The sequence below is a fragment of the Charadrius vociferus genome, unplaced genomic scaffold (genome assembly GCF_000708025.1).
Source record: "Charadrius vociferus isolate BGI_N301 unplaced genomic scaffold, ASM70802v2 scaffold585, whole genome shotgun sequence".
Taxonomy (NCBI): Eukaryota; Metazoa; Chordata; class Aves; order Charadriiformes; family Charadriidae; genus Charadrius; species Charadrius vociferus.
The window spans coordinates 829,991-853,232 of NW_009648642.1; the positions used below are offsets into that span (position 1 = coordinate 829,991).

At 42.7% G+C, this 23,242-nt stretch overlaps 2 protein-coding genes across 2 annotated transcripts in view; one reads left to right on the forward strand and one right to left on the reverse strand.

Moving 5' to 3' along the window:
* Positions 1-23,242, reverse strand: part of IFT140 (intraflagellar transport 140) — an 81,716-nt gene that overhangs the window by 14,845 nt on the left and 43,629 nt on the right.
* Positions 8,055-23,242, forward strand: part of TMEM204 (transmembrane protein 204) — a 25,322-nt gene continuing 10,134 nt past the window's right edge. The window contains exons 1-2 of the mRNA XM_009886368.1: positions 8,055-8,334; positions 21,673-21,828. Of these exons, the coding sequence (XP_009884670.1) occupies positions 8,055-8,334; positions 21,673-21,828 (436 nt within the window). The remainder of the gene's footprint in view (positions 8,335-21,672; positions 21,829-23,242) is intronic.

Here is a 23,242-nt window from a genome sequence, read left to right on the forward strand (position 1 = left end):
GGTGAGGCCACAACTGGAATACTGTGTCCAGTTTTGGGCTCCCCAGTTCAAGAGGGACAGGGAACTGCTGGAGCAAGTCCAGCGTAGGGCAACCAAGATGACTAAGGGATTGGAGCATTTCCCTTATGAGGAAAGGCTGAGAGAGCTGGGACTCTTTAGCCTGGGGAAGAGAAGGCTGAGGGGAGACCTTATTAGTGCTTACAAATATCTAAAGGGTGGGTTGAAGGAGGATGGAGCCAGACTTCTCGGTGGTTCCCAGTGACAGGACAAGGGGCAATGGGCACAAGTTGGAACATAGGAAGTTCCATTCCAACACACGGAAAAACTTCTTTACAGTTAGGGTGACAGAGCACTGGAACAGGCTGCCCAGGGAGGTTGTGGAGTCCCCTTCTCTGGAGATTTTCAAAACCTGCCTGGATGCAGTCCTGAGTGATGTGCTCTAGGCAATCCTGCTTTAGCAGGGGAGTGGGACTAGATGATCTCTAGAGGTCCCTTCCAACTCTGAAAATTCTGTGATTCTGTGAACCTGGCACTGCTCTGCACAGAGGAATCCCCATTCTCCCGCAGGAGCCAAGGATGGCTTTGTCAGCAGCTGCAAGGGGGAGAACCCACAGCCGAACCTTCTCCCCTGGCCCAGGTGGAGCTGCAGCAGAGGCTGGTTCTCTCCAGTAGACGTGTCCCTCACAAGAAGGACACTGATCTCATAAGGTGTTACTATATCAACTTTTTTCCTGCAGCAAAATATTAGAAAACTGTTCCTGCTTTGAGAGACCAGTCGTTTTAGCACCACACTCCGTATACTGCTGGTAAGGTACCTAAGTATTTCTTTGCTTGCAAAGACCATCTTCATATGCATCTATTGTGTACTTATTAATATATTTATGTTTGCATTTATTATTTTAATATATTGTTTACTATATCTTACTTAAAAACTAGAAAGCTACCAGAGTAACGCCACCCTGTGAAATGCAAAAGATCCAAAGTACTTTACAAGAATAAACTACCACACAACCCAGAGAAGGCCTCACTGCCTATCAGAGGCATGAACCACAGAGCTGTTGGCCACCACAGAGCACCGCGACCAAGCCACAGCTGGGCAAGGGCACGGACTGTGTCTCACTGAAACCACAGGGGTACAACACAGCAGATCCGCGCACCCACACCGGGGCCAGGACACTGGGACTGGTCCACCCACAGCTCCTGCCAAAAGACCAGGGGACCTCTCGCCAGAACCTCAGTTTTATCTTCACCCTCAAAAGGCATCTCCAGCTTCTCCACACCATGGCTGACCAGAGAGAACAGACACTTTTTATAGTGCCAAATTGTTTTTTAGGGATTTCTTTCACAAATCATTGAGCATGAGGCAGCCAGCAGGTTTGATGGCAGGAGTGGGCAGCCCTGCAGGCAAGGGATGGGTTTAGAGAAGAGAACCATCTGGGAAGCATCAGCAACACGCTTCCACGTTTCTCTGTGTCTCAAGACCACCAGCCTTGGCCATGGGATGGCACAACGTCCCTGGCAGGCGGACACCCCCAGCACCAGCGCAAGAGTCCTGCCCATCCTGGGGAATGTGGGCAAATGAATGCAGGTCCGGTTAAGGAACAAGGACCAGGACATGCAGCACAGGCTCACTTAAATCCCAGGCAGAACCTGGGTTAGGTCTCAACAGTTATTAGCGTCGCGAGAAAGACGAATCTGCCCTTGCATCCCTAAAAGGCAGCAATCCTTTCCAGGGCTGGCCCCACTGTTGCACATAAAATGCCAAGTAAGGATTTACCCTGCCCCCAGCTCATACTCTGGGAATTTCCTGTTCTTCCCCTCCTCCTCCTCCTCCTTCTCTCCCCCCTGGAAAGCCGCTCGCATCTGTACTTCATCAGCCCAAGCTGGAAACAATGAAGAGCAGGCACAGCACGAGCAGAGCCAATGGGAAGGAACGCGCTCGCCGAGCATCCCGGGGGAGCGCCGTCTCAGTCACCCACTCCGCACCCCAAACTCCCAGGCGTCAGGCCACATCGACAGCACTGCGGGACTGGGAAGCAAACTTTGATGCCTCATAAGACCGGACACAAGTTTTACAACATATTTGACAAAAAAGTTTTCATTCCTTTATGTTCCATCTTTTGCATCTGTTTTTCCATGAAACTGTATTTATAGCATCTAATAGTCTGATTTTACAGCCCCTTCTGCTCATATATATATTTTCCATTGCCCATTTTGCATGAAAATTTAAAGAAAAAATCCAGTAAGTTGATTATTAGTTAGAGGCACTGGAGATTTATATGTCTGAAGTACCTCACTACAAAATCTCTCTCCCTCTATTTAATGATGCATATTTGGAAAATGACCATATGTTCCGTCTCTTGCCTTGAAATATCTTGATCGGGAGGAAAAAAAAGTAATCTTTCTTTCCAATTTGGGCCCCATTTCATTGAACAGGACCCTAAGCATTCTGCTTTAAAAGACTACTGTATAATGCAAAGGGAAATACTAAAATAAGATATAATATCTGTAACACTAATATCAGACATAATATAACACTATATAATATATAAGAATATATTATTACATCCCTATAACACTATATCAATATAGTATATATAATGCATTATATATAATATATAGTATATAACATATAGAGAAAATATGTAACATATAATGTATCATAATATATTATTACAGCCCTAATACATACATCTACCTGAATGGATGTCCCTGGGTGCCTCATGCACAGCCTGGGCTGTCAAAAATGGAAACAAATTCAGCAAGTGGGAAAGCTTTTGCTAACCCAACAGTGGGAACAAGGAAGCTTCTCTTCCCTATCACAAAATAAACTGTCCCAGAAATTCGAAGCAGGTTGCTGGCTGCTCTGCTGGCCGTGCCACACCGGTGCAAAGTTTCCTACAAGACTCACCCTCTTGTGCAGGGTGCGGGGGCAGTGGGCACCTCCCTTCCCCAGCCTCCACCCGCTGCCTACGTGCTGCTCCAGGCAAAGGAAAAGGATGGGACAAAGCAGGTGCTGCTTCCTAAGGAAAATTAACAACATCTATTACCGTTTTTCAAACGGTAATCCCTTGCCTGGATTTCAGTAACATTTTCCAACCCCTGAAAAAACGTGTTAGAATAACGTCATCTGGCTGAAATGTGCAACAGTGGGTGATTCTGACCAGATAATTCATTTAGGATCAACTTTACATACATGTGGTTTGATAGACTGGTCATATAAAACCATCATGCTGTGGCCCATAACGGCTACGGAGGGCTGGGACGTGGCCAAATGAGACAAACTGTGTGCCACCTGAGGTGAGCAGGGATGCAAAGCTCATTGTTTAGAAGTAGTATGTAAAATTTTAAACACATCTATAAAAATGGACACAGATCTTACCTTCAAACCATTGCAAAATATTAAATAGAGAGTTAAAATGTCAAAATCAGTGGTGTACTGTCTGCTCTCTTCCAGCCTGGAAAAAACTCAGAACTTGAAAAAATGAAGTTTGATCTGATGTAGCTAAATTACGTTAGATGCTTCCGAAATGCATTTATCGAATTCCGGTTATCCCTATCCAGTGGGACTAAACGATAAAAAGGAACTAAACAATACATGAAAAGTTGCAATAATTCCATGAGATTCTTGATAGCATTAATCATATTAAATGAGGGCTTCTCTGAGAACTATGTCAGGTGTTTTTCATGTGTGCTCAAAACACTGAAAGCTGTCTAGATTATTATTTCTGGCAGAAACAGGGTATTTGATAAAGCAACACAACCTTTACAGAATAGTATCTATAGAAACATATTAAATACACAGCTTTGTCTATTCCAAACTTATCCTGATAAAATCAACACCAAGCTATTGCTCAGCATGAATTGTACCGAGCAAAATTCTTGGGCGCTAAGGAATGCAGTGAGCAACCACAACTGAATATACAGCTGCACTTTTAGCAGTACAGAAGTGTCCAGTAAGGGGATTTTTTTATATTTTTTTAAGGATCAGAAGGATTCCTGGACCATTTTGTACCGGAAGCACAAGATCTCTGAGCGAAGATAGAGAATGTCATTGACCGTGAATATGCCAACAAGAACCATTTGATTAAAACTGCAACAAAAACTAATAACTGACCCATTTTGGTATAAGCAGGCCAGGAAAAAATACCAGATCTTTGCAAAACTCATTTATTTTTGAATTAGTGCAATCTACTCATTTGGGAAATTCCCCAATTTTACATCTTTAGATACTGTTATTAATTGAAAAGAATGATAAAAAGCAATTTCCCTAGTAAAAAGTAATAGAAAAAAACAGGCTGTGCACTGTATAAACAACTGTAAACAGAATTTATTAGGTAGTAAATGGACAAAATCAGTATGGAAGCACCTAGTGATCTGATATAATCTAAATTATTGTGATTCGGAAAGTAAAATTACATTTACATAACTGATTTCTCAGCCAGTAAGACCCAAAATGCTTTATAAACTGCTATGCAAATTGTACGGAGTAATTTAACCTACCGCTGAGCAGAACCACTCTCTAGCATGGAACAATCAGCAAACAGCTACTTCCAGACAAGAACACCCACCAGAAATTTTACCATGGGAAAAAAAGCCGCCATGTGCTCACTGAACGACTGCAGCCAGCAGCAATCACAAGTGCCGTGCATTGCTCCTCAGACACTCACTACACTCCCCCTGTGTTATCCAGGTGGGCTGAAGAGTGTGGTGCTGTGCCCTCACTGCTCTGTAAGCCCTGACCGGGGTTCCCAGGAAAATTTCCATCATCATAAAACCTAAAATTCCTAAATCATTTGGGATGCGGCAGCACCCAACAACAGAGAGACAACATGGACTCAACATTCCGCAGCCTTGTAGGAGATGTCCACCTCACCATAGCTAGAGGGACAAATCATCCAATTTAAGGCCAACTTTGTCACCAGTCCCAGCGCCACCTTCTGTGTTTCACACAGCAGTGAACTGATCCACCTGATTAATCTGTGTCCGTTCCCAGCTGCCACTCACTACATGGCCACCCACCCTCCGGTGGCCACAACAAGAGGCAATTGGGGTAAATGGATTTATTTTTTCTCTCTGGGAAAGCTGCCTTAAATGCAAACTCATCGACTTGCATGGATTTGCAAACGTAACAGGAAAAATTTCTCAAGTATCCTATATCTCAAACCACAAACTAACACCATAATGTTTAGATCACCTGGTGCCTTTGACACTGAAAGACAAGTATGACTTAAGAAGAATATAATTTATTTTTAATGTTGATGGAATTCAAAAAAGAAGTTGAATATTCTCACACCAAATAATTGGTGTGGAAAGAGGAAGAGACGTGATCAAGTGCTAAATAATAAGACTGATTTGTTCAGCCTTCGTAAAATACAATTGCAATTATATTTTTTTTCTGTGCAACATGGAAACAAAGTTTATGCCTTTCTGAAAATATATGCCCAGACTTCAACAAATCATGAAAACCAAAGACAGGAGGGGGAAAAAGCGGGTGTGTGATTATATAGAAGAGATTTTCCCTGAAAGTAAATCTCTCCTGGCATCATCTGTGTATGAGCATTCAGCCTTGCTGCTGAATCACAGGTTTAAAATAATCACAAATAAACCATAGGTTATAAAATACAAAAATATCGTCATTGTTCTTAGGAAATTCCTTTGAAGAAGGGCAGACACCAGTGTGTTATTTATATTGAAACTTCTAAACCCAGAGACATATAGAAACACAACCAATCACAGGAAAAAAAGAACCAAAGATGCTGTACTGCTGTCAGAGGATGAAGATGCTCAAAGTACCTAAATCTTAATCCATTTAAGGATTAAAAATTAACCAAGTCTGCAGAGGAGTGGTGAATTCATAGCCAGATTTGTACATTCAATTCCAAAAGCTGAAACCTAATTATAGGGGCATATGAACTTCACTGGAATATTTTCCATTCCTCTCAGCAACAAGTCTTAGAAAATAAAACATTCCCTTTCAAAAAATTTCCAACCAGTCTGTCTACACTATCAGTACAGGTCTGTTGACTAAGGGCAAAGTAACTTAGCTGGTAAGACAGAGCTGCTATAAAATTAGATTAGTTTCTAATCTAATTTTATTAATTACACTGATGTGAACTCTTGTGCCCACATCTCAGGTGGGGTCAGTGCAGAGCAGTGACGCTGGTGACACAGGTACTCCGCCGTGACTTCTCACTACTCCCTCTCCAGGCTGTTGACAAGAACATCACACCTTCATTTCACAACATACTATTTAGTCCTACACCTTGCACAGTATGTTTTCAGCCTAAAAGAATTCTGACAGGAATCTGATCCAGGAAAGGCATATCCACAGGCAATAACAATGCCTGTGGGGGCCGGAGAAGCCGGCAGCTGCAGCGGGGCAATGCCCGCCCAGGATCGCTGCCCTCGGCCCCACAGCAGGACCCGCTCCTGCAGCTGATGGAATCATGGCACAGCCATTTGGTCTCAGCAAAACCCCACTCGAAACACCCACATTCAGGGACAGTTTGAAACATCCTCAGTACATCTGTTTATTAGAGCTGCTTTCCTTGCAGCTTTTGCAGCACCAGCGCTGCAGTGCCGGCTTGCTGCACGGCGGGCGATTGGGTACCAGGTTGTGACCAGAGGCATTTAATGAAGCAGGTTGGAGAAGCTTTGCGACCCCCCGGGCACTGGTGGGAGGTGGGCAGCCTTCTCAGGGTCCCTGCACAGCCCCACAGCAAAGGGGGACATGGGGCTCAGGGCCGTGCCGGCCCCACACAGCCGCAGTGCAGCAATTTTCCACTTCATTCACAGCATAACACTTGCAACAGCCTTTTCAGACACCCCCAAATTCATTTGTTTATCAGGTTGAGAATTTATATTTTCTATTTCTGTGCTGTGCTCCCTTCTGGGGTTGCAGAGAAGAAAGAGGACACTAGTGTACCCAACACACACACACCACTTTTGTCACGCTCTTTAACAGCCAACCCCAATATTGTTCAGCTTTCGGTAAAAAGCGTTTCAAAAATCCCCTCTCTTCAACCCATTTCTGCAGACCTGATGCTCCGAGGGTTGAGGCTGGAGATTTCTTTTTTTTTTTTTCTCCCCTGTTTACAAGGGGCCCTGGGGTTTGCCCCCAGGGTCCCGGCGATGCGCAGCCCGCCGTGCTGCAGGAGGGAGGAGGAGCGGGATGGGGAGGGGGGGCTCTCCGAGGGGAGGAGGTACAACTTTAGAAGTCTCCATAGTCTTTTCCTTTCAGGAAACACATCCTGTTAATGTTTGACTGCCGTGGCAGTGGCTCTGTTTGTTGCAGTCGACTACGCCCTGAAGCTCACCAAAAACAGCCACAAAAACAGCCATTTCCTCTTCGTGGAGAGGTGGGGGGGCCTTTTCCTCGCAGCAGTGGCTGTTCTCCCATCCCAGCACTCGCAGCTTGGATCTTCAGAGAGGGATACGGCACAGCAAACTCTTCCAGATACTCCAAACTTGCAGAGCTCCTTTGGGATGACAGCACTCAGCTCCAGCTCAGCTTGGCTTTGAGAGAATGACATTTGTCACGGTTTGCAGGATATTCTGAAGTTCGCACCTGAAAATAAGGCTTTTGGAGCAGCGCTGGTTGAGTCGGAGGACTCCGTGCACTCGGCACGGTGCTGGCGAGCATTCCCGCCTCTGCCCTGCAGCAGCTCAGGCTCTACTGCCCCGAGACTGGATTCTTTCTGGCTTCGCCTCGTCTCACAAGGAATGGACCTCCCTATCGTTCAGTTCATCACAGGACTGGCGTTACTTATCAAAGTGCAAGAAGGTGGATAAGCCAAAGCTGGGAAGGACCTAAAAAAACCTTCTTTGGGCTCTTATTTTATGGAATTCTCCTACCTACCTCACAAAATTCTCATTTCCTTCATCAGAAACAGCTCTGGAGTTGACTTTGAGAATGAACGGTGATGTCCTCTAGCCTTTCATAACATCCTAGTGAAGCTGCCTCTGTTTCAAGTCCAAGTTCAATGTGCTGCAGCTGATTGAGACCTCGTGTCTTCTGCAAATAGAGACTGGCAGCAAGCTGACAGTCAGATATGACTGTCCAGAAACTGGTAGCCACAGCTGTGTTGGTAGCCCTGGTCTCACTTATTCTCAACAACGCAGCCGCCTTTACCCCCAATTGGGTATACCAGACGCTGGAGGACGGGCGCAAGCGCAGCGTGGGGCTCTGGAAGATGTGCTGGCTGGCAGAAAAGAGCAGAGGAGGTGCAAGCACGAGTGCCAGGCATGGGCAAGGGGAGGAGCGCGAGTGTGAAGCCCTGGGCTGGGGTTCCGAGTCAGCCGGGTTCCAGGAGTCACGCAGCACTGTCAAACGTAAGTTCAATCTCTTGTCTTCACTGCTTACGTGAGGTTGCGATTATATGGCATACCTGGTCCCCAGGAGGTTTATAGCCTAGCAGAGCATCCTGAAATCGCTGTTAACTGTCTCAGTCTGAACATCTCTTAACGTTCATCCCCGAATAAACGAATTTGGAAAAACAAGAGTAATTATGTCCACCAGTGATGAACTAAACTCCTCCTCCTCCCACACCAAAAGCAGTAACCTACATTGTGCTGTCTGGTTTATACAGTGTACAGAATGATGTACTTCGAAAAAATAATCTGTGAAGTGTAAGTCTAAAGCTTTGAGACATCTGCTGCTCTCTGTTCCCTCTCGGGTTTCTGCTATAAGCATATCCCTTCCTGCTCAATGCATTAAACCACCACCACAGTTGCTCTGAATACCACAAAATTAAAAACAAACAAACAAAACAAAAAACCACCAAAATAAAGTATTCAGATGCCACCCTAAGTTATTTCTCCCTTCTGTTTACTTTTGTTGGAAGTGCCAGGAGTGAAAAATACAGAAATAGTTTTGGTAAAAACATGTAAAATCGAGATAGGCCTTAATGCATGCACTATTATTCTCGGTGAAAAAAACACAAACAGTATATATTACTCAGGGAACATGAAAATCATTAAGCATGGTGTATTTCTCATTTTGCAAATTCACACTTGTGGGATCTGAAGAATACACATCACAAACTAGCTAGTTAGAATTTTTGGGTTAGATGAAACCTTTAAGCCAATTATGAGAATGATAAAGCTGAATAATTAAAAAGTACACCTTACTCATCACATTCATAAAGTTAATGGTGTGACCCTGCTGTCATTAAGAAACCAGAGCAGAACTGTGCTTGGAATACCTGTGGTCTTCTTGGACACCATGGCTGTGACCACAACTAGCCACGGTGCCAAGAGGTTTGCTCTACCGAACGCCCCCACTTCCTGCGGCTGGTGACGGGCCGGGGCCATGCGCGGCGGGGCCGTGCTTCAGCCACAGCAGCGCTTTAACTGCATCCTTCAAGGAATTGAATTTAACAGAACAAATGTCTGTAAACTTCATGCCTTGACAGACACGAGGATTTCCCAGAGGTTTTAACAGCGCTCATAAACAGCTCTGGTGCCTCCGAAGGACAGGAGCTTTTGTAACATAACTCATTTCAGATAGATTTTTTTTTTCCCCATGGTTTGAAATGTGGAGAAAGAGCAAAATGCTCTGCTCCTACTCAAAGTCTCTTATATCCCTCTGGAGACGAAAACAAAGAAATATGAGAGGAATTTCTTTTAAAAAATGCTTTAACGTGGACCCATTCCATATCACGTTTTCCAACAAAATTGTGTGGTAACATTTTTTGCACATTTGCTAATATGAAACCTGCATAAATCATGAACAGAAAACTTCTGAACTGTTATAAAGCCCTACACCTAACTTTCAATTGTTTTTGAATTGAAAGAAAGAACTTTTGTGACGACATATAATTATAAAAAGGGTGAGACAGTTGAAGAAGTTCCTTGATGTGTATCTGCAACTTCATCACTGGAATCACTGCCCCAATTAATATTTATAAGCCATGTTCTGATTTGAACAACATGCATACCATTCATAAATTTTAAAAGTACCTGTTCTACATTCAACAGCCAGAATGAGGTCCTGCATATTGAATTTGGCTCCTGCAGCATTTTAAACACCCAAACTTGTATTTCTTGCTGTGCACATAAAGTCAAATTCCACACCAAATCCCTCCCTGCTCCGATTCCCCACTACCAGGACACCTGTGTGCATTATTTCACCATAACACAGACCACTGGAGCAAGAGTGGTCTTAATGCATGCAGCTATTCTTCTCGGTGAAAAAAACACAAACAGTATATATTACTCAGGGAACATGAAAATCATTAAGCATGGTGTATTTCTCATTTTGCAAATTCACACTTGTGGGATCTGAAGAATACACATCACAAACTAGCTAGTTAGAATTTTTGGGTAAGATGAAACCTTTAAGCCAATGAAGGTGTTCTGCATGCAAATCCTGTGATATAAACACCGCATCAAGAATATTAAAGTGTCAGTAAAGGACCGCTGGTGTAAATACCAAGTGACATAAAAGACAAGGGGAGATTACAGATGCTGTAGCAGGGAGACGCAGGGAGAAAAAAAAGATTAGAAATGTAAAAAAAAAAAAATCTAGGGACAGGAGTAAATAATATTAAAAATACTATACGTAAACGAAGCGTCTCAGTGTGAACTATTTCAGCAAGGCACAGCCCAAGAAACGGGGCTGACATGGTCCTAGAGGAAAGCACCTCTTCAGGCGCAAGGCTCTCTGCTCCTGGGGGAGACCTCCGGCCCTTCCACCCTTATCCACATCTGTCTCACTCTCCTCCTCGCTGTGCAGTCCTGCACCCTTCTTTCAACCATCTATGATGCTAAAAAGCTTCTGTGAGACAGTTCAAATTACTAACAGCAAGAAAATACCCAGGTTTGGAGTGGAAGGTTGTGAGGCGGTGGAAATGGAATGGGGTTTTTTTTTGCACGGTGGTTTTTCTGTTGGATTAAGCTGTGGTATCAGGAGTCCAAGAGGTACTGCTCCTAGCACAGGCTGAGTGATGCAAGCGTGATGATGGGTAACACAGCTCCTTTTTAGTGGCAGCAAAGTAGCAAATCTGAAGCCTTTGCTTGTGCTGGGCATCAGGGCCCCATTCTGAGGGCACCAATCCAACATGGGCAAACCACTAGACAACACAAACGTAAAGGCTTCACCTAGAACTCAGGTGGCCCCTCTTCAAAACACTTCAAGGAAACCTAGCCAGGTAGCCTAACTCTCTGGTCATCTGAGTGAGGGCAAAGAAATTTGCCAGAGGTTATGGAGATGCAGTTTCAGAGCTGTTGCAAAATTTCAGAAGATTATGCTCTTGCCTGCGTCTCTTAACCCTTCACAAAAAAGACCACATGTAGTAGAAGCATACACTCAGTAAGATCTTGGGTAGGAAAGCGCGTCTGGAGTACTCCATGCTCAGCACACTGAGCTGCCTTGAGCAGCGAGATGACCCGGCTACACCACCAACAGTGCCCTCTCGGAACAAACCAGCCCTGCTCAAAGCCACCGCTACCTATGTCCTGGCCCAACACCAGGCCAATGATACTGCGCAGCACTAGGTGAACATACCAGATTACTTGGAATCAGCTGAGACATTTTTAACCATGCTGCGCGGTACAAACATGCCCTTAAGCCCTACTGTGCTACAAGGCTATCTCTGGGTGGACAGATGGAGCTGATATATTCATTAGCCGAGGTCACAGTCTGTCCCTTTTTTGTCTAAAGAACATTTTGAACAATGTGAAGATGCAGGAATAGGGAGGGGTTTAAAAAGATATAAAAACCTTGCTTGGTTCTTCAGGGCTCTAGAAGACATAACGAAAATTCCAACCGTGGGAAGTGTATTTCAACTACAGATGCCCAGAGCAAGACAGCGCTTGTTAACTGTAGGTCTTACAAGGGAGTATAACCAGTGCCAGGGAGAGGCACAGGATCACAAGTGCCTACGTGATTGCCATTAGGGATCAAATATAAGCACCCTTCAGCCTAAACGTACCATTTATGCAAACGCATGTACACCATGAGACAGGGTGGCTATGGCAGGACACTGCTCAGTGTGGGAGTAAGGAGCCCCGGTTCGCTCGCAGAGGCAACGCTTCGCTTGAGCGCCCGTGTCCACTGCATTGACACAAATTTCCAATGTCCACAGATTTCCTTGAAATTTGGCTGGATGGAAGCCAGGCTGAGTCAAGCGGCTGAGCAGTTGTAGACACATGTTCCTTTCTCAGTATTTGCAGATCAAGAAAGGAGGCCCACTGCACTTGGAGAAGACAGGAACTACCATCAGATTTAAAAAAAAAAGCCCAAAAGTTTGTTATATACGTGGCTGCCTGGTAAATGGCTCGGGCCGTTACACAGAGATGGAGGCAATGCAGCCAGCTGGCAGCTCGGGGCTTGTGACTTCCCCTCCTAACATCTGCTATATGATCAATATTTAAATAAGCAAAATTATTAATTTAACAGTAGAGGCCAGTGGAGGTGAATTGTAAGAGGTCTGGCTCTTTGGAAAACTTCAAATATTTCTGGATTCAGGATAGGAAGAGGAATGTAATATACGTTTCAACACAATACCTTTACATGCAGCACACAGAAATACTATCAGAGAAATCCATGTTTCAGAGAAATCAATCTATCAAGACTTTGAATTCAATTAAAGCATTAAGAGTGAAAATGGCTATGGAGCTTTTGACAATTTCAGACTAAATGCATTTATTACAGCCACCAGCGCTGAATACCCTACTGATGTTCATAAAGAGGCAAACCATAAAATGTAGACAGCGAACATAACAGGAACTATGTAACAGCCTCATCTGTTAAAACTGATCACTGCATAGAAGCAATCTGAATGTTGAGTTTGAAAGGTCCCCATAAGCACTTGTTTATGTTGAAAATCATTGATGTAGCTGTCTTCACTCCAAAAGTAACTGAAGCTGTTAAAAAAAAACAACAAAAAAACCCCAACCAACCAAGCACATGCTTCCTGTCTTCCCCAAACAAGATCTGTATGCCTTTCAAACTAAATATTCAAATGTGACGTTTCACGCTCAGATGAGCTCATAAAGTTCCAAAATACCTAAAGGGATGGAAGATTTCACCAGTTTGTCACATCAGAACATTCTTTTGATTGTGCTGAAATAGATTTATTTCTCCCCCCCCCCCTTTTTAATTATTATTTTTAAGTGAAAAAGCATAAATTGCTTACTTCAGAAAGCTACCCAAGTGATGAAACCAAGCCAAATAAATGACTGTTCTCATTTTTAAGATATCCACCCAGCAACAGAATGTACAGAGGACTCCTTGTAGCTGAAAGCTATATGGCTGCTTACAGGGATTTGAAGAGAAAAGAGACAGGGAAAGACTTTCCTTTCCAGGATAAAGTCCTGTCCTTACAATAAGACATACAAACAACATTCTCAAGTAGAAAGGGATAAACTGATGAAGAAAAAACTAGATCCAGATCTATCTCCCTTTAAGAAATTAGTGTATATTCAGACCATCAAAAGATATCTGTATCAAAGAGGCAGTGCTTTAATTAAATATTCCCATGGTCTCACTCATGCAAAGGTGCACTTAGATACTGCCAGCATTTGTTCGAGTTTGCTTCACAAATGTCTTTAAAATGTTTCAATGTATTTCCTAATTCATACTCAAAAAAAACCACTCAAGAGGTAAACAACATAAATACCAGAAATTTAAATCAGCAGAAGAAATGTCCAAAGACTTCATAAATAGAGCACAAGAGCATGATGCTGACTGTCAATAAATAATTACAGTGATTCTGTTTATTTGCCTTATTATCGCTTAACTATTTTAGCAGTAAGTGCTGAATCTGCTATGTCTGTGTTGTACTTTGCATTTTCGTAGTGCTCTTGATATTCAAGGCACAGCTCCAGCTGATTTCCATGTCAGCTGCAGAGACCATTTCGGCACATCTGGTCTTTGCTGACAATGCTGACATCCAAAACAAGGCGAACACACAATTACTTGCCAAAAGTTTGGCTAAAGTGGATTTTTTTAGAATTATAAAGAAGGGTTTCTTCTGAAAGTATGTATTAATACAGAATTCAGTTCTCCAGGTTGGAATTCAACTTCACTAACAGCAAGACCATGAATAAGAGTTAGCAATGCAGAAGTCAAATAGAGAGCGGGTCTGAATGGCACCACTTCAGCTTTTCTGTGAAGCACTAATTTCACGCGTTGCATGAATCAGAGCTCCCATGAAAAAACAGCATCAGCCCATTTTGGTAAAAGTGTACTATTCTGGCTTTTCCCAATATTTGGATGCTTGGCTTTGTGTTTCTGAAGTCCCTATAAGGTGGATTTTAAAAATTACTCCAAAAGGCTGACAAAGTAGAACTCTGCTATACAAAACCACACACTACGCCCAAACTGAATCACGGGCAGGCTTCAAACCTGCAGGTGAATGCACAGGCATAACTGTTACTTCTTTTCCAAGTGGCTTAGTAACCAGGGCAGGAGTGAGAAGCCTCCCAGCGAGGGCTCTGAGCTTGGACAGAACAAGCTCTTTGCTCTCTGCTCTGGAGTGCCTGGTAGCACCGTGGCTGGAGGAACCAGCGTGGCATATCCACTGCCTGTGACAACACAGAGCCATGATGGGACCAATGAGCCTAGTGCTGCTGGGCTTTCAGAGGATTGAGTTGCTGGCTGTGGTTCCATTAAGGCAGTGTATACTAAGACTTATCAGATTACTTACTGGAGTGAGCGTTAATAGAACAGCAGGAGATGCATCCCTTAGCTCAGGAGAACACCTCAGCTAAATGTCAAGTTCCAGAGGAAAACCGTGTACTCAGTTAGAATCTCTTGATTATATTACATAAAACCTAATTACCGACCAAGTTAGATTACATTCTAACAGCAGAAAATTACTTCAGCCTGCAGACAAAAATAAGTGAAGCAACTTAAGCATAAGCAGTATTACCAGTTCTACCCATAATTATTTAGAAATCTCTGTTTCAGAAAAGCAACCACTTATCCTCTTTTCCAGAATAAAGTCACGTCTGAACATTAAGCATTTATGAAGACAATCAGGTACATCTCAGAATGTATACCCAATACATATAAATTTATAATCTATAAACTCAAGAATCGTAAAAAGGAAAGAGGAAGGATAGAATACTTTCTTTAAAAAATTCCTTTCATCATAAACATAGCAATCATTGAATTCCTCCTATAAAGTCTGACTTTTTATACTGACAGTGAAAAAAGGTTAACAACCAAGTAATGTTTAAAAAGCAAGTCCATGATGAAAAGGTTATTACACTCAGAACTCTAGTGGATTGGAATAATTTTTAAAATCAATACCTAAAAGGGTAACTTTTGGTTAAAAGAAAACGAAGTTAAGCGCAACTAAAGTAGCTGTTTAACATCAAAACAATCAATAGAAACAAGGAAGCAAAATTCCTCAAGAGATTTAAAGTATGGATAAACTGATAGATGTCATCAACTTCGCAGCAGCCAAAGGTGTCTACGGTCTCCCCCAGTTAAGCATAATGAATTCCTGCCCATCTAATTACAAAGTTTAAATAGCACTTTTTGGATGTAAGACATTTTGTGTCCCACCATTTTGTGTCCCACAGCAGGGATACGATAACGGCACGCTGGCAGTCAGCTCCTGCAGCTCAGGTGACCGGCAGGCCATGGTGAAGCCGGGGTGAGATGTTCAGCGCCAGCACAGTTCCCAGGCAGCGAGTCACCGTGTGGTCACGACTCTTCCAGGGCTGGTAACTTAATAAGTTACAGAAGCTGGACTTAAGTTTGCACTAAAATTTTTGTTCACCAAAAGTGGTATTTCTCAGGGGAAGTTTTAGAGAAATATTAAAATGTCTTGGGCCATTTAGTTTCCATCATACACACTCTGCGCTTTAATCAGTCAAAAGTTCGAATTCCCATCTATGATGGGAATGTCCTTATGTCCTTATACGCATATAAGGTATGTCCTTATACACAGACAGAAAAGGGGAAGAAAACCTCATGTTTTAAGCAATTAGCATAATCTGATTTTTCAGTGAGATCATCCTTCCTCATTATCCCAAAACACTGCAAATTACTCTCCAGTATGACTAACCTACTTCTGCAATGCACAAATAGTCCTGGGGCTATCACGGAACATAAAAAAAAATTGCTGCTTGCAAATAACAAAATCAAATCAACATTTCTAATCCAGATAGATACATCTGGTCTAGGAAGTGAGCAAGACAACAAGGAATTTGAATTAGTCTCATCCCTGGAGTTTGGGTTTTGACCCTTGACTGATGACTGCATTTTAAACAAAGCAGAATTCATTAGCCAGTACCGCCGGCTGTACAAGAGACCCAGCTGGATACCCTGCCCATGAATTAACTCTTCTCAGAGTAAACTGGGATCAAGATGGGCTTCCAGAAGGAAAAAGTCAAAGAGACTAGCATTTTATATTGATGAACAACGGCTGCTTAGAGCAGAGTTTCGGAGCCGTTCAGTGTCTACCACATTCCAGTTCCCAACAGCCACGTTGCATCGTAAGGGAGGTGAAGGAAAGGTATGTAAAAAGCAAGGATCCGCTCTGGATTGCCCTCCCTCCTTCACCTGTGTCAGACACGCACAAGGGAATAAACACTTGTGCAGCGTCCACTTCTGTTCTGCTGGAAGGATCCACCTCTAGCTATGGGAAACCCCTTTCACAGTTAAACTTCAGGAGACAGGCAACATTAACAATAATGAGTTCAAACCAAAAAAAGTGGGGCATCCAAAATACAAAATACCTATGTCATGACAATCTTAGACAATAGATTCTAGAAGCTAATGGTTAACACAAATGCCACCAGTAACTGTGCAGACACTATAATCACTGCATACCTCCTGTTTAACAAATTGCGGCTAACATAACATCATTCCACAAAAGCTGAAGTCTGCAATGGGCACAGAAAGTTACAGCGGGATCACGGCTACTGTAGATGGAGCAGAAATGTTTGAAATGGTTGCAAACAGCAGTAAAGATCATCGGTGTTACACATTCAATGCTACTGCACTCTCCAGTTGCAAGAGAGGACAGTCATCATAGAACCATTATTTAAAGACTAAATTATTAAAAGATCAATTCAGTCATAAACTTACTATTTTTAGTATGCTAGATATAATTTCATCTATGGCAATGCCAAAACAATTTAAAATTCAGTTGAGTGTTAAAAAGAAGTCATGAATAACAGTGAAGGCAGAAGTTTGGTGTTTGTTTCTATGTCAGGGGGTGGTATGTATTTCGGGGATAAACTTCAGACATTTAGAGGGTATATAATAACAGAGTCTTTTTTTAAAAAAAAAAAAAGCTCGTGCATAGTCTATACAGACAAGGCAACAGAATTCATTATGGATCTAAACCAACTATTTTTTTAATTTGACACTACAGATAAATTTGTCAACGGAACTAATAATAATGGCTGCAAGCTTGCTCTTTATTTAGTACATTTCTCCTTTGAAAGCCATGACTGTCCCTTCAGCAAGCATTGGTCCCCAAGGTATTACAGAAGTCCATTTAAGGGGAAAAAGACTCCAAATGCTTAAAGTTTTACTGATATTTACACAAAGCTCAGACATCTGAATATGATTTTGTTATCAGCCAACATGCTTCGTGACCTGTAAGCATTCAACATGGCAAAAATATCTAAATGCTCCCAATGCTAGAAACGACTAAACACGAAATCTTTGAGCAAACCATTTTTTGAGCGAAATAATTTTCCTCTCTGGTCAGAGATTAACTCACTTGTAAAAACCAAAAATACTTAGCATGTCAACTTCTTAACATTTTATTCAATGTGAAGAAGTTAATGGACTATGGTTCTTAACTAGCTCTTTCAGATACAATTTTATACATATTTTATTAAATTTTAATTAAATGAGTTGTTACTTACAACACTGGAAACTAAAAGTGACCTTTGAGGGGAAAATAAAGGGTAAACTCATTTTTATGACTCACAAAAGTAGAGCAGCCTCAATGATTACCACAATGAAGTTTACCCTTGCTTGTTTATACCACATTTTGTTTTCTGCACTTCCTAGGAGTCTCCTTGGAAGATCATGAACCAAATTCCGGTGGTCAGTGCACCCACTAGACTTATAACCAGTTAAGTCACTTTTGAAAATCCGATGAATATTCACGTCTAGAGTCTTTTCTTTTTCTAATATATGCCAACTCAAACACTGAGCTGCTGCTATTTCAGAATAGCAATGATGTATTAGCAAGAGATGTTGAACTGGCACAATGATATTTACAATTCCCACCTTTTGCTAGAGAGGAAGGAAAAGGATGAAAACAGGACATCTATCAGGTTAACAGGAAAAGCAGGAAATAAGCCTGACTAAAAGTACCCAACTTTGCAATGAATATATTCCATTCAGTAGCCAGCTGGGAGAAACATTTTAATCAGGTTTCTAGCCAAGACTCCAAATATCTATGTCTGTAATGATTTCTGTATTTGCTCTTTATATTTAATATAGAATCATAAAATATCTCACATCGCAAGGGACCCAACATAAGGATCAGAGTCCCACTCCCTGCTCCTCGCAGGACTACCTAAAAATAAACTCCATGACTAAGAGTGTCCTTCAGACACTCCTTGACCTCTGACAGGCTTGGTGCTGTGATCACTTCCCTGGGAAACTTGTTCCAGGGACCAACCACCCTCTCAGTGAAGAACCTTTTTTTAATGTCCAACCTGCACTTCCCCTGACACAGCTTCATTCCATTTCCTCATGTCCTATCGCGGGTCACCAGAGAGAGGAGATCAGCACCTCCCCCTCTGCTGCCCCCCTTCAGAAAGATGTAGACTGCCATGTGGGCACCCCTCAGCCTTCTCTTCTCCAAGCTGAACAAGCCAAGTGACTTCAGTGACCTCCTCAGAAGTCTTGCCCTCAAAGTCTTTCACCATCTTGGTCGCCTTCTTCTAGACATACTGTCATAGTTTGACATCCTTGTATTGAGGTGCCCAAAGCGGCACACAGAACTTAAGGTAGGGCCACACCAGTGCAGTGTGGAGTGGGATGATCACCTCCCTTGACCAGCTTGTGATGCTGTGCTTGATGTACCCCAGGGCACGGTTGGCTCTTTTGGCTGCCGTTCGATTCAACTTGCCATCAACCCAAACCCCCAGATCTCTTTCCACGGGGCTGCTCTCCAGCCTCCCATCCCCCAGTTTGTACATATAACCAGGATTACCGTGTCCTGGGTGCATAATTCAGCACTTGCTCTGTGAAATTTCATACAGTTGGTGACTGCCCAGCTCTCAAGTCTATCCAGATCTCCCTGTGAGGCGTCTCTACCCTCAAGGGAGTCCACAGTCCTCCTAGTTTAGTATCGTCAACAAACTGATTTAACGTAGATTCAGTTCCTGCATCCAGATCATTTATAAAGTCATTCAAGAGCACTGGCCCTAAAATTGAGCCCTGGGGAACCCCACCCGTGACCAGCTGCCAGCCTGATGTCACCCCATTTACTGTAACCCTTTGAGCCTGACCAGTCAGCCAATTGCTCATCCAGTGTACAATGCACTTGTCTCACTGCATGCTGGACAGTTTATCCAGGAGGATAGTGTGAGAAACAGTATGAAAAGCTTTACTAAAGTCCAAACCCACCACATCTGCAGGCTTCCCTTGGTCAACTAGATGGCTGACCTTGTCATAAAAGGAAATTTAGCTGGTTAAGTGGGACTTTCTCCTCATTAACCCACGCTGTCTATGACCAATGACTGCGTTGTCTCTCAAGTGTTTTTCAGTAACTCCCAGAATAAGCATCTCCATAATTCTACCAGGCACTGAAATGAGACTGTCATTACCAGGGTCTTCCTTCTTGCCCTGCTTGAAAACTGGGACAACATTTGCCAGCTTCCAGTCAACAGGGACCTTTCTAGACTCCCGAGGCCATTGAAAAACAATGGAGAGAGGTCCCACGATGACATTGACCAGCTCTTTCAGTGTCCTGGTATGAATCCTATCAGGCCCCATAGATTTATGCGCATCCAGCTGGAGCAGCAAGTCTCAAAAAAGTTCAGCATTGGCTAGGAGTTTGTCATTCCCCCAGTCAGGGTCTTCCAACACAGGGCGCTGGGGGTCTCAAGGCCCATCACTGGTGTTAAAGGCAGAGGTGAAGAAGGCATTAAATGTCTCTGCTTTGTCTACATCCCTATTTATGAGGTCTCTGGTCCTCCTTTGGCTGTTAACATATCTTTAAAAGCCCTTTCGTTTTTCTTCACAGTGCTGGCCGGCTTGAACTCCAGTCGAGCTTTGGCCACACGAATTTTCTCCCTACAGTGGCAAGCAGCATCTTTGTAGTCCTCCCATGTAACCTGTCTTTGCTTCCAATGTCCATACACTTCCCTTTTCTGCCTAAGTTCTAGAAGAAGATCCCTGCTCAGCCAAGCTGCCCTTCTGCCCCGCTTGCTTGACTTCCGACTCTGCACTCTTAAGAGATGGCTCTTAAAAAGTGACCAGCATTCATGGACCCCAACACCTTCAAAAGCAGATTCCCAGGGGACCTTACTGACTAGCTCCTTCAGCAGCCCCAGGTCTGCTCTCCGCATATCCAGGGTCAAAGTTTTACTGGCAGTTTTTCTCCTGTCGCCAATGATTTGAAACTCAGCTACTTCATGGTCACTGTGACCAAGCCAGCAATCATTCACCACTTTGCCCACGAGTCCCTCTCTGTTTACAAACTACAAATCTACGAGGGTATCTTTCCCAATCAGCTCCCTCAGTACCTGCATCAAGAGTTTATCCTCATCATGCTTCAGAAATTTCCTGGACCTGTTTGTGTCCATTGTATGATATTCCCAGTTGATGTCTGGGAAGTTAAAAATCACCCATAAGGTCAAGGGCAGTTGATATAGAGATATCCCTTAATTCCTTGTAGAATAAGTCATTGGTGTCATTGTCCTAGCTGGGTGGTTGACAGTAGATTCCCACAACCTCCACTAAAATATATATGAATATATATTAAAAAAATGTAACTTTTCACTTAAACATGTTGTTATGCCATAACACCTCATTCTGAACGGCCAAGCATTGACATCTCCATTGTAACTGTTTCCCTTGTTAGACAGATAGAAATACAAGGGTCTCTCTGGTGCATCCGAAAGATTAATAAATGTTAAAATAACGAAAAGTTAAGAATCCACTATACAAAGCTTCCTTAAACCAGTAAGATGTTAGCATTAACAGCCACAGGATGTTTTCTAGGACAATCCAGATGGACTTGGTGAAAAAGAAATACAGGGTGTTACAGATTTGTCCTTGGGATGATCATCATTTTAGCCCCTTGAAAACCTATTTATGAACTACGTTTCCATTTCAGCCAGTGCCACACGAACACAAACCAAACACCATTCCTGCCCCAAACAATTCCGGCTATTACTTATAGGTAGAGTCTTCACAGGGCAAAAGTCAAGCACCTCCAGCGAGCCATGCTTGGAAATTAGCTGCTTGGCTGATACAAGATTGCTTTGCACTGAAGCAATAGATATGGGATGCTGCGTAACTAAAGGAAAGATTCAATACACATGCTAAGGAAAGTCTTTTCCTCATCAGACCACGGGGAATGCAGTTAGAGCACGGGACTGCTGGGAGAAGGAATAGTGCCCGAGAATAATTTTCTATGGACTGACAAACTTTACATACCTGCTCAGCCAGGATTTTCTTTTTCCCGATTTTATATCATTTTAACTTTATGCTTACTTCTTCTGTTTCCCTAGTGCAGTTTGACATGATGCGTGCTTGTAACCTCATCGCCACTGTTGCTCTAACTGCTGGCCAGCTCATCTTTGTCCTGGGCCTGATGGAGCTACCTATCATTTCTCAGGATACCCAGTGGTGGGAGGAGGCCATAGCTGCCGTGTTCCAACTTGCCAGTAAGTTTACTTCTTTTCACTGACGGAAAAATATTTAGTCTCTATTAAATGCAGGTGGAAAAAGAGTTTCTTACTTTATAAATCTTTCAAGTGACAAAGAATAGCAAAAAGGCCTAAATCTAAAGGTAAGCTCATTGTCTCTTAAAAGCTCTCCCCATGAGATTCTGCAGTGCATGAATAGAACCTTTTATCTTGCATATATCAGAATGAGTCTTCTGCCAACCAAGAAAAACAAACCTTTATTATTTCCTATGAAACCAGGAAGGCAAACATGAAAGAAATAAACTGGATGCAATGTAATCCCACAATTTAGCAGGACAAAACATACCAAAGGAACTGTTTGAAAGCAGAGCAGAACAGCCAAGGGAATTTTTGAAGTCTTGATGAAATGTGATTATTTGCTTTTAGCTAACTGAATTTTATTCAATGACTGTCAGCTGGATTTTGATAGACAGATACATCTGTAATCTAGCAAAGAAAGCTGAAGTCAATTCATAACATTGACTGCTATAAATAAAATTCCCACAGTAATTCTCACGGACACAGACTGTATACAGAAATGAATGAGGAAAGGAGGAAATGGTTTTATCACAATTCCATACTGACAGCAGTGGCAACAAACTGTAAACATTTTGTAATAATACCTTTCTTTACTACATAAAATATGTCACTCAGTATTCATTACACCAAAAATCCAATCCTATAAAATATCCATGCATGAAACTGTGACTAATGGAGTATAAAATTCAGGCTGCTTACAAGATGGGATTAAAAAAATGTATTAACGTAAAGAACCAGTTATAATAAAGTAACACTATTTTAATTTAAATTTTAATTCCAACTTTGAAAACTCGGAATATTTAGAATGGTATAAACCTACAGAGACCTCAGGTTTACCCTGCTGCAAGATCAGAATGTAGCCGAGGTCATTTAAATACAGTCCTCACAGCAATAAATACCCATTAAGGATGATGAACCTGAAATCCAAACAAGAGCAGGAGACTGCAGCAGAGGTTCTGTAACTCTCAAAGTATCTGATCCAGCTTCCAGGTGCAGTGAGACCCTCAAGCATCAGTCAGTGCTACCAAGAGACAGATCTATAGCCTTGGCTCTCTACAACCTCGTCATGTACACCATGGTCTTTGTAACTCTGGATACCTTCTGGATAGTTCTCCCTGATCATCAGTGTGATGCCTGCTTTACTCTCACTCCCATCCTCCCCAAAACTCGACAGGTCTGGTTTTCCCAGAGAGGAAATGCATTCTAGCCATGTTTAGATGTGTTGTTTCATTGACAAACAGCACAGTGGACAGCCGTGTGCCTTTCTTCTATCAAGGCTGCTAATTTTAGACCAGCTTTTTTTTTTTTTTTTTGCCTTTTTTTTTTTTTTCCTTCTGTGGGGCTCTTTTTAAAC